General features: G+C 38.1%; 1 protein-coding gene across 2 annotated transcripts in view; it reads right to left on the minus strand.

Moving 5' to 3' along the window:
- The window catches only part of LOC132784454 (receptor-type tyrosine-protein phosphatase N2), a 46455-nt gene that overhangs the window by 13105 nt on the left and 16245 nt on the right, over positions 1–17105 (minus strand). For both annotated transcript variants that reach the window (XM_060790090.1, XM_060790084.1), the window contains one exon: positions 15403–15888. In XM_060790090.1, the coding sequence (XP_060646073.1) occupies positions 15403–15874 (472 nt within the window). In that variant the 5' untranslated portion in view covers positions 15875–15888. The remainder of the gene's footprint in view (positions 1–15402; positions 15889–17105) is intronic.

The following is a 17105-nucleotide window of genomic DNA, read 5'->3' on the forward strand; positions in this document are numbered from 1 at the left end:
GCAGTGTCCTTAGAGCAGAGACTCATAAATATGCATGCTCATGTCCCCGTGTGACGTGAGGCTGATGTTGCTGTGTTTTGTTGCTGCTCGGCTACTGCTGCAATGCCTTTCAAGTCTGATAAGGTAACACCGCAGCACAAGCGACGTATGCGCAACATTCGCCGCACAATGTGCCACATTTTCTGCCGATTTTCACTTTGAGCGCTGACCGCGTGGAATGGCCGGAAAATGGCGTCGCCACCTACCGAAAAAAGCAGCACAGACAACAGCATAAAATCGAATCGTAGCAAAAAGCTTTAAATGCCAACGGCAGCCACTTTGCACACATCTATCGAGACAGCATTTCACTTGTCTCTTCTTCCTCTTTTAGTGTGTGTGTGTGCGCTGCAACATTTATTTATGGTGCTCCCGATTTGCTGCGTTTATCCTGTGGCAGCACTTTGCGAAGAAATATCAAATAAAAAAAGAAACTTGTGCGCTGCTGCACTTCGATTCAACTTTGGACCCCCAGACAGATGTCAGAATAAAAAGCGAGAGCTGCTGATCGTGATAAACATTCCCATTACTCAGCGAGATTTATTTGTAGTTCTATGTCAGTTTGCCAGCTCAGATTATGATTGATATGCCAACCAATCCCACACTCTGCCCAGTTTTTGATGGGCATTAACAAGGGCAACAATGGCAATTGTGGCAACGAGTTGCATTAATGTGTCATCTCTCGGCTGCTGCTGCGACAAGCACAAACCAAAACAACAAATCAAAATCACTTGAGGTCAATTGGCAAGGCCAAACCGCAATAGCTTCAGGCCAGAATCTTTCCATTCATTCTCTTTTTCTTTGTTGCCTGCTTGCGGTTGCAGTTTTCTGTTGATTGATACGTAACGCGGTCCCTTTTCAAATGCTGCTGCTGTCAACGAGCTGTGGCATGGGGCAAGCTACAGCAGCGTCAGCATCAGCGTCAGCCGTGGAAGCTCGTCTCTGCGGAGCAAGCTCTGACATTATTTCATTTTCTACACATAAATTATGCCACAGGCGGTGGCCACTTGGCAAACAGTGGAAGCGACCGCAACAATTTAATAAATTCTGCCGCAAGGCAAAATTGAAAATTCCACCCATAAATTGTGCGACGTTGCGCGTCAATTGAGGCAGCGGCATCAGCAACAGCAGCAGCAACAGGACCCCCGCATTTTTGATTGATGTCCACGGCCATGCATATTTCAGAGCAATCCCTGTTGCTCAACGCAGGTCCTGGCTCCTGGCTCCTGGCCACAGGAGTTCCAGGCAGTCCAGCCAACCATTCAGAGAGCCAAACAGCTAGGGAGCAAACGTTGTTTACTTTCCCAAGCGTAACCGCTGCTGTAGCTGTTGTTGCTGTTGTTCTCTGTTTTCTGTTCCTTTTGCTATTTGCTTTCGGGTCAAGGAATTTTAAAAAGATTTTCATTTCATAACAACATTTTTTGCTGGCCACATCGACACGTGTGTGTATGTTTCAGAGAGGTATAGGGCACTGGGCCAACGTGTGGTATGTGTAATACGCAGCAAGAATAAAGCATAAAAAATCGTAGCATATCTTGCGGCTGTTGCACACTGCACACCGAGCTGTTTGTTCTCGATTGGGAACTTTTAAGTAATTATTTGCTGACTTCAAAAGCGTGTGCTTGTAAAGCGAACAAAGAGCGTTTAAAAACTATTTACATATTGAAGAAAACTTTAAGGTATATATATGTAATCAAATACGATTAAATTGCCCACAAACTCTAAAGAACTTTAAGATATGAATTCTGCTAAATTAGTACTTATAATTTTCTTGTAATTCTTTAAAAGCTTGTGCTTTTAATGCGAGTTAAGAACGTTAAAACCTAGATACAAATTGAAGAAAACTTCACGGTACGCTAAGCTACTTAGATGCTAAGAAATTCCACTAAATAAATACGATTAAATTGAAAAAAAATTGCAGAGAATTTTAAAATATGAATTCTACTAACTAAATAGATTTTACTTTCAATGCTTTTTACTATCAAGAATAATAATAACTTTTAAACGCCACTGAAAGTTGCGAAATACAAATTTTCCAAACTTTTACAAAAATAAATTTTAACGTAATTTTAACGTATTTTAATCTTACAGCTTTAAAATGTACATATAAATTTTTATGTAATTTAAACTTTGCAAAATAAATACGTTTTAAGCATTTACTGCAACCTTTTCAAAAGCACTCAAAAATGTTAATCGCAACAAACCAATTTGCAGTCAACTTTAAAACATTGCCAGCCACCTATGAAATTTGTATGTAATTCAATTTTCCAAAATAATTACTTTTTAAATATTTACTTTTAATGCTGCAACCTTTTTGAGAGTATTCAGAAATGCGAAGCGCTGCTTAAAATTATAAAATTTTAACGTGCAACCTGCTTTTTATATTCGCATGCTAAAAATAAGCTTTTATTTCAGATTTCAACAATTAAAACTTTTGGAAATTAAAGCTTGTAAAGAGCTCGCATGTGTTTTTTTGCACCACGGTATGCAGCAAAGACCTTAAAATGCGAGAGCTATTGCTGTTCGCTGTGTTTATGCTTTAATGATGTTGTTTCAGGCATTTCGCATAAAAAATACTTTTCGCTGACAACGTGTGTCAATGTCTGCAAGTGGCAAGGAGTCAGTGTCGGACAGCAGCGTAACAAGGATAACAGAGCAACACACAGACACACAAAGCGAAATAAATAATGAGAGGCGGCCATTAATCGTGACATAGACAAGAGACAAGAGCAGGCACCTAAAGAGGAGCATCAAATCAGAGCAGAGCCACTGGCGATGCCAAAGCAACAAAAAAGGGGGGCAAGAGGAGGGGTAGAGGAGAGAAGGCGCTTGCAATACGAGACAGAGAAGTGATAGACACAAAGCAAGGCAAAGCGACGCAGCTCGTTAAAGGCCAGCATAACAAGACACACGAGTCCTGCCACGTCCTGCCTCCTCCTCACTTATCCCTTGTTATCGCCCCTCTTTATCTTATTCCCCTAGTTATGTGTGGGTGTGTGTGTGTGTGTGTGTGTGTTTGATGCTAAGCATTTAATGCTGCGGCACACATTCTCTGCAACACATATGCCACATTGCGCGCTTGGCGCCAGGCAAAAGCAAACAACAAATAAAACATAATGAAGCCAGCTGAAGGCGTGCCACGCACACTTGCAACGCCTTCCACATTGCAGTTGTTTATGGGCTTAGCTGCAGCTGTGGAAAAACAACAAACGCACAAGCAGAGAAAAACTTTCGCAACGCGCTCTCAACTCGAGGCTTTTGCGACGGCTTTTTGTTTCAGCTTTATGAAGTGTAAATAAGCGGCGGCATTTCACAGCAGCAGCAGCAGAAACAGCAGCAACAGCAAAAGCAACAACTGTAAGCCACCGCATCACCGCTTCTCTTCTTGTCTTCATGACTTTCAGCTTTAAGCACTTTTCCTCAGCACTTTTTCATTCTGTATGCTGATTTATGCGCACTCATTTTATTCATAAATTTTTGAAATACGCTCGACGTTTTTAGGATTTCCTAACTGTCCCGACGCTTCCGTGCCTGTCGGGAACGTGTCCTGACCCTGTCCTGCGAGTCACTCTGATTTATCTTTGCCACATTTGTAAGCACAATTTGTTGGCCTACGCTTGCCACAAATTTGGCACGCAATTAAGCTACCTCCCCTCAACTTCACTCCACTCCACTCCCTCAGAGTTACAACAAATAAGCGTTTGGCATAAATTCGAGTATAAACCGTTTTTTATGTCCAGCCAGGCCACTTGCTAGGTTGGTCTGCCTTTTGTCTGTGTGTGAGTCTATAAACCAGAACTGAGAGCATTGCAGACCAGCAACAAGCGGAAGATTAAGCACATAAAGCTCTAACCTCGGACTAGTCCCAACGCACACAAAACAACACAGACACACAGAGTGAAGTAACCACAATGCACTGAAGGATAAACACCAGGGACCGCACTTGGCCATGATGGCCCATCGGTTTGTCCTGTTTTGTCTTCTATGTACTACTGCAGCTCAGCGTTCTTCTTCCACACATAAAGCTGATTAACATCCCTAGTAAATGGCAAATGGCAAATGGCAAATGGGATACAGTCCAACAAATACTGTTGAGCCTATAATTGAATGAATCAACGACACTGAATAGTTGAATGTACTTTCGTTGCCATATGCAAAAATACGCCGAGCAAGTGAATCGGAGTTTAGTATCCCATGGAATTTTATTAGCTCTAATAAAGCTGTCATAAATAGAATTTATTGCTTTTGAACTAAATGCTAAAAGTGGAAATCATTTTCAACAAACGCATAAACGTTTAAATATAGTACATTTAAGTAAATATTTAAAATCTCATAAATAGCTTTTAATACGTTTAAGTGAAACCTAATAGCTGAACTAATTTTAATAATTGCTTTGTCGTATTTATTTAAAAAAAGGGAAAATATAATTCTTAGTAATTCATTTTTTTTCATTTATTTACATATATTGTTTACCATTTTGTAAGCCTTTATTATTTTCTATTTTTAATAAAGCTTCTTCTAAAAAAGTTCTTGTTTTCTAAGTTAAATCATAGACTGCATTTAATATAGTTTGAAATTATATAAAAGCGTCAAGAAGGAGTTTCAGTAATAATCCAAATATTCTTCTAAATAAATAACGTGTTGAATTTTAAATATTTTTCCAATTGTTCGCCAATCTGCATACATTTATTATATTCAATTTTGAATAAAATTTCCTTCAGATATTTATTGTTTCCTGAATTAAATACATTCTTGTTGTGCAAAATTTGACAATCAAAACATTGAAAATAAAATTGTAAATATCATACATAGTTTTCATTGCTTCCAAGTAAAAACTAATAACAACAAGAATTTTAATTGTTAATTAAAGTCTTGATTTTAAAATATTTTCTTCTATTGTTCCCTCAGTTTGTGTAAAGTTAATCACTCTTATTGTAAGCTATTTACTATTTCCTATTTATAATAAAGTTTTCCTGTGTGAAATTTATTATTTCCTTTTTGAGATGAAGTTATCCTTGAATAAAATCTTTTCGGTGTGGACTTGAACAATTGAAACGTAATCAACATCCTTTGAGCACTTCCTTTCATTATCTTTTGGCACACAATCAAATGCAACTCGTTTCTTAACAAAGAATAATGAACTGATATCTACCTGGATTCCTAACATTCATGCTTCTATCAGTTGCTTGATTAGAAATTCCTCTTTTGAGTACTGCGAAAATAGAAAATAGGAAAAACGACAACAAGCTGCATCTGCTGTTGGCCATAGCAGAGGCAATGGCAAAAGGCAGCCAACTAAAATGCAATTGAAGCGATAGTCAGGGAGAAGGTCACATGCGATGGCTGCAATTGAAAACGCATCTCAATCGAACGAACTCAAAATCGACATCGAAATCGAAATGGAAATGAAAATCAAAATTCTAATATAATGTCTGATTGCTGGCCCCAAGCGAGGGACACCCTCCAGGATTGGAGGGAGTCAAAGGGAAGGAAAGTTCAGTGCGTTTCGCAAGTCAGCAAAAGCAAAAGTCTCGAGGCTTCTCCGCTCAGTTGCACTTACGGAGATTTATGCCATGCTATGGCATACTCACTACCTGGGATGCCGCCGCTGTGTGTGTCTACTTTACTTATCTGGCTGGCTGCATAAGCAGCCCTTTATCCCTTCCCCCCTCATGCTCTCAGCTGTGGGGCATGCAAATTCCCGGCAATTGGCTTTATGAGGCTTTTAGCCAAATTTGCGCATGCACAAGCAAATAAATCCCTGAAATGCCTACCATAACCCAGCGCTTAAAATCCGACTGCGTACAACAGCAGCAGCAGCATTTTAAGCTGTGTGCCTTCAAGTGATTTAATTAAATGCAAAACACTTTCCACGGCACTTTAATGTGCAATTTGGTAGTTTACCAATTTGCCATAAAATAATACACAAATCTTGATTGCTTATTATGATTTCGTGCGCATTCCTCACACACTTTTTTCTTTGTGCTTTCATTAATGTTTAGGCAGCTTTTAATTTGGGGACTCGTTAATGGGCTTCCCCACACTCTAAGCTGAGACAAAGAATTGTTCATGAATTTTCATTAATTTCCACACTGCGTCTCCCTCTCTCCCTCTCTCGTTCTCTTTACAGTCTTCATCTTGGCAGCTGCCATCGTTTCGTTCTCCTTTTAGCCTTGGCATAAAAATTCATTAGGTTTTTTGCATAAATTATGAACAACAACAAAATCAAACAAGTTTAAGACGGCAGACGGACGAACTCGAAGTTCATTTCTCATTTACATAGCATACTTTACTACAAACAGCTATCGAACATTAATAACTAAACAGCAGCAGCAATCCACTTTCCAATTCATGCACTCGACTCACAAAACATTTAATTAATTGGCGTAAAGAACATTTTTAGTGTAATTGGAATGCGAATCAAATTGCGGAAATCTCATTCACAGTATCTATTTTAATTATGCGTCGCAGTTTTGTTTGTTATTGGTCAATGTTTCCCCCCACAAAGGTTTTAATTATTTTCTATTAACCTTAATTTGCCGACATTAAAATCAATGAAAACAATTTACCTGATGCCATAAAATATGCATTGCTTTTTGGTCTCTGCTCTCTTTGGTCTCTGCATTTCGATATTTCGTCGAATGGGGTCTCTAACATAGTAATTTATTTATTCCTGCGGCTGTGTGCAAATAATGGCATTTGCCTGGCCGCAGATAAATCAAATCATTAGCACAAAAGGTTAAGGTCGCTTTTCGCTTGACAAGGGGACGACGCAAGAGAAGGGTATTAATGCCAAATTAAGAACGCCCTATGGCACATATACATATAAATATATAGGGATATATGTATATAAGTACACACATACATATGGCATATAAACACGCCAAACATAAAAATCCAATTCTTATTAAATTTCCGCACGCCCACGCATTGCTCCCAGGCCCAAGGCAAACATCAAGGGGTGCACACACATACACACACACACACATACGCACACTCGCCACACACTCATGCATGGCTAGCCACGCCCACTCCGTCCTCTACACTGTCCCTTGCAGCAATCTCGACACAGCAGCAGCAGCTGTTGGTTCCTTCAATGAATTTTACATGTTTTCTGCCTTAGCGCTTTGTTTTTTATGCACGCCCTCTGGCGACGGCGTCGGGAAGTAGGCAGCATGCAAATACCAGTCAAAGTATTTGCGTTTACACCCCACACACGCACACATGCCTACATGTATAGGCTCGCATAGGAAAAAAGCTGAAAGCAGGCATGTGCACAATGTACATCAATACACATTGAGTTGACTTTTGGTTTCTTGTTTGCTTTTCTTTCTGCCCCGCACACAAACTTGTTGTTTATGATAAGAAACAGGCCAGAGGAAGGCAGAGGAAGGGAAAATGTGGAGTCTGTTTTTTGTTACACCTTGGCAACTGAAGCAAACGTTATTACCATGAAATTAACATTTATTTGCTTTGGCAAAAGCATGTTGACCTCCCTTTCCGCTCTCTCTGCACCCCGCACCCCGCTCCTCACTCCACACTCATTCCGAGTACCCACAGTTTGTGTTGCCTACTTTGCGGCGCTGCAATAAATACATTTGCATAAATTACAAGGCTGGGCTTCAGTATGAAAAAGAGCGCCAGAGCGAATTGTTATTGTTAATATTGTGTGGTCGTTAGTTGCTTTTAGTTGCCAATGCTGCCTCAGATCCTAATCCCGCCTCTGCCTCTACGACCAGTTTGTCAGAACCTCCCCCCGGGCAGCAAGTAGGCAAAAACAGTCAGAAAAGAATCAGAAGCAAAAAAAATACACTTCAAAAGCCAAACCCAAAACAAAGTGCCAACAAAGTAATTGCCAGCATTTGCCTCACGGCCAATCTGTAGATGTGTAAATGTATATCTGTATCCCAATTTGTGTGTGCGCCACGCCCATAGCCATATGCTAAATATAAACAAGTGCGCAAAGCAACATTCTCCCCCCAAAAAAAAAGCAAAGCCTGACAGCTGCCCAGCCTGGGCTTTTGTCTTAATACCCTGTAATAGGCAGAGATCTAAATGGGAGTTCAAATAAATATTAATAAAGAAATAAATAACAGAAAATGGTAGAAAATTAAATGAAGTTCGCTTTTACTTCATAACTTTCTGTATTAAAAACTGTTGCCTACTTTCTGGCTACGCTTTAAATCTCTGAGGAAATCACTTCGAGCACAATTTCTCATTTTCATTCTCATTTATATTTATGAAAATAGGAAACAAAACTATCTCTAATATGAATTCGAAATTCGTAATTCATTGCCCTGGACTCTTCTCTCGCATACAATTGATGCGTTAGCATTTGCCAAATTCTTGCTTCCTTTCGTCTTCTGCCTTCTGCTATTTCTCATGCTTTTCTTTTGTTGGTCGCGACATTTTTGTTTTTAATATGCCAAATGTGTTTGTATGTGTGTGTGTGTGTGTGTGTGTTTTTTGTGTGGGCGAAATATATGCGCAATTTTACGCATATTTGCACTTCACTGTAGTATTTTTCTCATATACTTATGTGTGTACACATATGGATCCATATGTGGAATTTGGAGGGAATCCTTGCAGCAAATATTTACGATGGCACGTTAATTTTTATGGCATGGCCCTCGGTAATTTGAACGTCCCTCCGTTCTCTTATTATTGTATACATATATGCGTATTTTATATTATATGAATCTTTATGATGATTACAGTTATTAGTCATTAGCAACGCTTTGTGTGGCCATCGCCGACGTTGTCGTTGATTATCTTTCAATTTTGATTAGCTCTCGATTGATTGAATTCAGACAATGGATATGTGTCATCATCCACTCACACACACATAATGTGAAGTCTGAATGGTCGTTTGTCTATTTCTGTACAGGCCTCTAAAATTGGCTCATTGTGAATTCAATGCGCGGCTGTCAGCTTAAGCGTATTTATATCAATAATAGTTGCGAGAATGACCCCAATATAATACAGGTGGGCGGAGCCCCACACCCCTAATCATACACACACACAACAGACACACATGTCTGCTCTCATTGCTTCATTTTTATCTCTTAATTACATTTTCATCTTGATGTTGGAGCCTGGCATTCTCAAAGTTTAATTAACTTGGCAGCCAATGTCTGAGTAGCTGCTCATGATATCCTCGTCTTCACTAATAATAGAGCAGGCGCAAGGAGCATGTCCTTCTACGTAATGCTCAGCTTTATGAAGCCACATAATTGAATTGTTATGGCTTTCAACAGATAGCGAATGCGACTTCAAATAGCTGTAATGATATCACTTTAATAACAAACAAGCTAACAACTTCATCAATTAAATTGCAGCAATCAAAAGCAAAAATAAAACTTGTAGTTTATATTTACTCAAATATTTGTTGTGATAAATATATATTGCTGACACAACAAAGTTGTCCAACAACTTTGACAAACAATCTATGGAAATTGAAATAGTCGCCAGGGCAATAAAGCCCAGTTGACATCTACCATATGCTTTATGCTGAGTTATTTATTACACTCCAGATAGCTTCAACTTCGACTTCAACTTGAGCTCCAACTTTTTGGTGCATTTGTTCCACGTCGAAAGACTTGAGCAAACTTTGCTGTCAAAATGTTTTGGCTTCGACCTCAAAACTCGTTCGCTTCGCCATTCATAACATGTGCCAATGTGCTACAAAGTTTTTGCTATGTTTGCAACTATACTCATTAAATATTTGCCTGGAGAAAGCAGTTTTATTTGGGCAGTGCATCTCTTAGTTTTGTCTCTTTTTAATTAGAGAATTCGAACATATTTTTGGGCGTCTCTTTCAGCTGCGTTTTTTATTCCCCAGCGCCAGGTAACAACCACTTCAACCCACAAAAAAAAAACAAGTAAGAAAGCTAAAGGCGAGTGTGCTCGACTGTGAGATACCCGCTAATCATTTTGAATTAAAGAAAAAAGTGTGCTATAATTCTTAAAATATGTCAAATATTATACCCCAAAAATACTACAAATATACCAAAGACTACATTTAGTATATTGATATAGAAATACATACAAAATATACCATAGAGTATTGTCAGATTGTCAGCCAAATTAATATACCGCAAAAATACTTCAAATACACCGAAAGCCTTATTTGGTATATCGTTGATGAACTACTTTGGCAATATACCAAAGAGGTCAAAATATATAATATTGACACCAAAATCAGCTAAAACCCAATTCTAGTATGCGTAATTTGGGGACAGACTGACAGCTTTCGACTGATGACGCTGATCAAAAATATATATATACATATACATATATATTTATATATATTTTATAGGGCTGGATATGCCTTCCTCTGCCTGTTACATTTCCTGCCGGCACAACACTATAATACCCTTCTACCCTTATCGGTAGCGGGTATAGGAAAAGCGCTTGCTTCAAGCATAAGGCATGGATGACTGGCTGCGCCTGCCACCTCTGCCTCTCTCTCTCTCTAGAGTGTGTGTGTTTCTATCTTGTGAAGTGCTTTAGAGATGATGGCCGCTGGGTAACATGGTCGAAAAAAACGGAAAGTTTCCATTTCCAACTAACTGCACAACTGCGAAGCGAGCAGTGAAAAATAATTGCAGCTGAAACAAGTTGAAGCGCCTCAAGTTGCTGCTGCTGCTGCTGTTGCTGTTGCTGCATGCCACGGCAATTTAATTTATTAAATGTAACAACTTGTAACTAATGAAAATGCACTTAATTTGCGCCCTACGCTCAAATGACTTGGAACAAATTGTGCTGTCTGTTGCTGCTGCTTCTTCTCTATGTTTTGAGTCTTCTCTTATTCCGCACAAAATACGTTGCATACCCCCAGGCGCAAGGAGAAAAGAGCAGCTTGTGCATTGTGCTTGGAAGGAAGTGGAAGTAAACATATTGCTATCCAGCTGCTGCTGATACCATTGAAGAGCAGTTGCGCCAGTCGGAAAAGCGTCGTTTCGCAGACTCTTGCACTCGAGTGCACACCTCAAGAAGAAAAACACTGCGAAAACTGTGAAACTGAAAATAGTCACAGCTTTTTGTCATTACTTTGCTCTATGGACCGCCGCTCAATTTACTCGTAAAGTGGGCCAAAAGGAGTGCCGAAAAAAAGGAAGTGCAACTAAAATGGCATTCCCCAAAAAAACGAGAAACCTTGTCTCACCTGCAACCGCATGGCGCACCATTTTAAGTGCCGCAATTACCGACAATGGACGCAGCAACTTTGCCACAAAACTGTTGCATTTTGCACGGCACAAAGTTGCGGCGCTTAGAAGGCAACAAAAACCAGCAACAACTGGCAACAACAACAACACAATTGCAAACGCCCAGATAATGCGGCACTCATCCAACTATTAAGCAGACTTTTAACTAGCTTTTTAGTTTGCCAACAAAGCGCCAGAACTTTTCAAATAGCGCCAAGTACACTTGGCCAAAAAGTTAAACTTGGCCGCCTGCATTTTGTATTGCGCCCGAAAAAGAAAAAAAAAAGTCTGATGGAATTTTGAACAAAAGCGTTGCACTAAAATTGTGCAACGATTTAATTAAACTATCGATTGGGAAATTTGCAATTAAGGAAGGCAACAATTTCCGTAGATTAATTGAAATACATTTTGTATTTGATGTTTCAACATTTGCTTAGCACTTGAATGCAACTTTAACAAAACTTTAAGCTCAACCATGATTAAGTTTTATAGTTATGCGTGGCAAACGTATTAATCCGATATTGTAGCTGACTAAAAAGCATAAGAAAATAAGTCCGCAGTCTTAATTTGAATTTCCACTGAGCACAATACTTTTCTGTGCTTTGTGAAAATTGCTTTTTCCACTCGAATTTCAGCTATTAAAAATTTTCCTGAAAATCAATCAGACTACAGGAAGCGAGCTATTAAGAATAGAACAATAAAAATGTTGCAACAATGCAGTTTGAAAATTACTCTTGTGTGCCGCATTTGCTAATCTCTTTGCCCATCAAAAAAAAGAGGAGGAGAAGCCAAACAAAAGTTGCTACAAAAACCCAAAACCAAACACACAAAGTCACACACCCACACACATGTGGTAAAAGAGTTTTAAATCCGTAACTGGTTTTCAATTCGTCGTAGTTGGGGAAAAGTTTAGCATGGCGTATACGCAATGTGACAAATGCAAAACAAGCGAATTCCATTAACGCTGCATTTATTTTCAAAACATTTGACGACTTGCGATATTAATAATTCATGACTAAATCATTTCCTCGATTGTGAAAATGTGCAAAAATCGTAAATATATACATATGTATATATAAAAAGCGAAAAATGGAAACGAAATGAAAAATGGAAATGTAGTTTTTGTGCTTTTCGATTACAATTTTGCGATTTGAATTCGAATTTGAATTTAGATCTAGGTTTCAATTGTGCAGGACAGAATCGTAGCAAGCCCATTGGCTGGAATTTCATTAAATGCACCGCATTGCAAAATATGGACAACAACAACAGCAACAAAAGCTGCTGAGCTGCTTTCAAACTGAGTGCAAATATTTGTTTTTCAAATGAAATGAATAAATGCAGCAGTAACAGCAGCAGACAGATAAAGTTTTGGCCTTTGAATGGCGTCAGTTTAATAAAGTTGCTGTCGTAGTTGCTGTTTTTGTTGAGGCAGTTATGCGTTTGGCCTGAAGTAAAAGTTCAATGTGAATATGCACTAACTAACAAAGACGGAGACTTCACATGCAGCTGTTAATTAAATTTTATGATGCAAGCAGCTGAAAGTTGCAACTTGAGTGCTGCTTTGAGTCAGTTACTGCTGCTAATGATGATGTTGCTCCTGCTGCTGCTGCTGCTGGTGATGTTGCTGCTGTTGCTATGACTGCTCGTTGTCCTGATAATGCAGTCTGCTTACTAATTTATACATGACACGGCCAACAGCAGGACCAACAACGACAACAACAACAACGAAAATGCGCACCATTGTGTGCGAACAGCAACAGCATGCAGTGTCATGCCATTTATCTATGTAACTGTGTGTGCTCAAGGAGTGGCAGCAACAGGATGCGTGGGCAACATCATGTAGACTGCAGACTGGCGACAGTGGCAACGGCAACAACAACGGCAACGGCAACGGCAGCTGGCAATCAATAAATCCCAGGACCCAGCTCCTGTTGATATTTGCACAAGGCAATGCATAAATGCGCAAACACAAACTCACACACATAGATACAATATAAATGTGTGTGTATGTGGGTTGATTGCTGACGTCCATCGTAACGCATCGCAAAGCATCGCAACGTTCGCTGCAAATTTCAATCAGCAACACACAGGAGCAACAGTTGTTGCCATGACTCCAACCAATGACCAACTGAGGCGTTGCCTCTTTGGGGAGCAACTTTGCTGCTCCAACTCCAACTCCAGTTACAGTTTCAGTTTCAGTTACATTTGCACTGCACTCTTGCTGCTGTTAATGGCGCAAAAATGGTACAGTTGAGCCCAAGAGATGTTGCACAGGTGACAGACACGCTGTCCACACATTTGAAGAGCTCTGCTCTGGCCATGAATAATAAACCAAAAAACCAGCAAAATGTGCATAAATCTAAAGGAACATCAAGACATAACTGCTCTATGATATCTACATAATAAAATATTTATGAAGCAAATATTTAGTCGAGAAATAATTAAGATGATATTAAAGATGAGTAAGAGTAAGAGTACTCAAATCTCTCTTGAATAAAGCATTAATTTGAATGACGTAATCAAAATATTTTTGATTTGTGTTGTTCATATCAAATGCACATAAAAACAGTTGGTGAAATGTATAGAACGTCAAATTATTTCCTATCATAAATAACAATCAGCATTGCAGCTAGTGTGCTGAAAAAGATAAAAACAAAAGAGCAAAGATATTTGCTGAATTTGTTTGAGAAAAAGAAATAACAAATATGAATATTTACAGTCTGAAATCTGAATCCAAGAAATAATATTTTATTGTACATACAAATACAAAATTGGCTGAATATAATAGAGAGCACAAAATGACAGAACATTATATGAACAGTCTGACCAAATAAAACACAATACAATAAAAATTTATATTGACAGTCTATTTTGAATTAACGAATAAAATTTGTTTGCAGATAAATAAAAGACTAATCGAAAAAAACGAACATTTTATGAACTGAGCCGAAAAAGTTAACAGAAAATAATATACACAGTTTAATCTGAATATAAAAATAAAATATTCAGCAATGAAGTGAAATGGTAGAAAATGAATGAAATTACCATGTGATATGAAGCAAAAAGATATATAGTATACTGTGTTATTACTGTAGCAAAATCCAATTAGCTGTCTGGTCTGAATCAAAACAAATACAATATTGTCTGAACATAAAAAAAACAAAATAATATTAACAGTCTGATCTGTTTTAAAAAAAGTAATATTCTATGCATATAAATAAAAGCTCCATATGACTGACAAAATAAAATATTAAAATGACAGCCAAACAATAAAATTGGTTTGCAAATAAATCGAATCGAACAAAAAGAAAATTTCATGAACTAACCGAATCAAATACCAGTTTCATCTGAATAAAAAAAAAAGAAGAAGTGAAGTTATTGACAACCTGATTTGATAAAAAAAACTAAAATTTTGTGCTATTACTATTGCAAAATGCAATTAAAAGTCTATTCTGAATCACATAACTAAAAGTCAAAGACTCGAACAAATTGTTTGCTCAGCAAAAATTCAAAACATAAACACGTCTAAATAATAGACTCGATAATTGAATTATGAGTTTGCACCCCTTGCTGTTCGCCAGCCCTGGCTATTGCTTTCGATGACGCCGTGTGTCGAATTTATGGGCATTTGGAATGCATGCTTTTTGGATTTAACAGCGGTAACTCGTTTAGCTCGTCGCAGTTTGTTGTTTCCGGTCAAAACACGAGGCGGCCATTTTATGACATAACAGAAAGTCAAAACACGCACACACACACACAAAAACACACATATACTAATGTGTGCAATTGGCTTATATGCACGACATGCACACATAAACTAGTTAAAAACATATTTGCACTTGTAAATCTTGTTAAGGTGGCAATTTCCAAAGTGTGTGTTGAGGGTGTGCATAAAACTCTCGCTCTTTCGCTCGATCTCGATTTGGTTGTCGGTTTTTGGTTTTGGTTTCAGGTTCTGTTTCTGTTTCTGTTCTGGGTTCGTTTACTGCCGCCGCCTGTGTCGAAAGTTTTAATTAAACTTGTAAATGTTGTTGCCACAAGACCAAAACAATAACGAGAACATGCAACGTGTGCTGTTGTCGTGTCAGGGGAGTCGCCCCCACCCCTCACCCCCAGAGAGATTGTGTATTTATAAAAAACAGAGTCAAGTTGAACTTACCAACATTGCCCTCCGCCTGAACAGAATCTCCATGTGTGGCCAGCAACAACAGCAACAGTAGCGCCGACAGAGAACCGAACTGCAGCTGCCTCAATGGTTGCCTCAATGCATCCAGGTTGCAGCAAATGCGGCCGCAGCCACCGCTTCCGCTTTCCGCTTTCTTCGCCTGTCTCCTCGATCTCTCGATCAGTAGGCGACGGCGACGCTGCTGCTGCTGCGACGTCGACGGCGTCGCCGCAAGTTGTTGCTGCTGGTTGCGTATAAGATTGTGTTGTTGAGGCTGTTGCTGCTGCAGTTGTTGTTGTTGCAGTCGCTGCCTAGACCATTCTCCTTGTTGCCGTCGCTGCACCACTGTTGCTGCTGCTGTCTGCTGCCGTTGTCGCTGCTGCTGCTGCTGCTGCCGCTGCTGTTGCACTTTAGTTGTTGTATGTTGCCGCCGCTGTTGTTGCTGTTGTTGTACATTGCTTGCCATGATAATCGGCCCACCTGCAAGCAAGGCAAGTAAACAAACATAAATTAGACACATTTTCCATTGGCATCTTGCCAAAACAAGAATACAGTGGAACGAAGTACAGATGAGAAGCCTACCAAATAAATTTGGTTGTATAAATTATGTTTAATAAATTTTAGTAAAGTACATTACATACATCTGCCGAAGCTCTTTCTACACAAAAATTAAATCTCTAAGAGATCTCAAGTTGAAAGGAACATTTCAACTCAATGAGATTGTCTAAAAGTATTACATAAAGTTATTGAAAAAACATGAGTTGCATGTTATTTTATATTTAACGAAAGAAGAAATTATTATGAAATATTTAAAATAAAGTTAAACGGGATTAAAAACAGTTTACTAATAAATAATGTGAAATAATTTAAATGTCGTTTATGGTTTTCTGACACGAAAGCATATGTTGAAAAACTAATTAAAATCAATTTTACTATCTTACCTCATTTTGAGTGAGAGATGAAATGAGGAAAATATTTACATATGAATATCAAATAATTAAAATAAACTTAAAAACACTGGAAAGAACTCGTTGTTCATCATATAAAATAAAATAAAAACAATTCAAAAAAATTAAGACAAATTTGAGTGTTGGAATTAATTTAAAAAGTAATTACAAATATAAAATAAATCAAGTTCAACAAACTACAAAGGTCTTGTTGTTTAAATTATTTTTGAGAACTAGAAAACAAAATAAAAAATGTGAAACCGAGGACAAATTGAAAAGATTATATAAAATATTTCAAATTTAATTATATAAACTTCATTCAACGCTTTGAAATTAAACTGACCATCATTCCATTTAACTCTCTCAAGTTTCTCACGAACAATTTTCTTTGAACTATGTAAAAAAAAAATAAAATAAAAAATAATTCAAAATAAATGAAGTTAGTAATTAGAAATATGAAATAATAAAAATTATACTAAATGAACTTCCTTCAACGCTTTGCAATTAAATTCAATGACTTTCATTTCGCTAAACTCTCTCAAGTTTTTTATAATAATGTTCCCTTGCACTCTATCTAAATATGACCCTATTTCAGTTCTAAAAAGAAAACGACTTTGCAAGCAGTTTGCATCAATTTTGCCAAGCAGCCAAAGTAAACCTATTTATGCTAATGCTCCACTTCAGCTTGTGTACTATACAAATAGCTGAAGATGCTGAAGATGCTTATCATTAGCTGCGTTTATCATTTCA

This window comes from Drosophila nasuta, chromosome 2L (genome assembly GCF_023558535.2).
Source record: "Drosophila nasuta strain 15112-1781.00 chromosome 2L, ASM2355853v1, whole genome shotgun sequence".
Taxonomy (NCBI): Eukaryota; Metazoa; Arthropoda; class Insecta; order Diptera; family Drosophilidae; genus Drosophila; species Drosophila nasuta.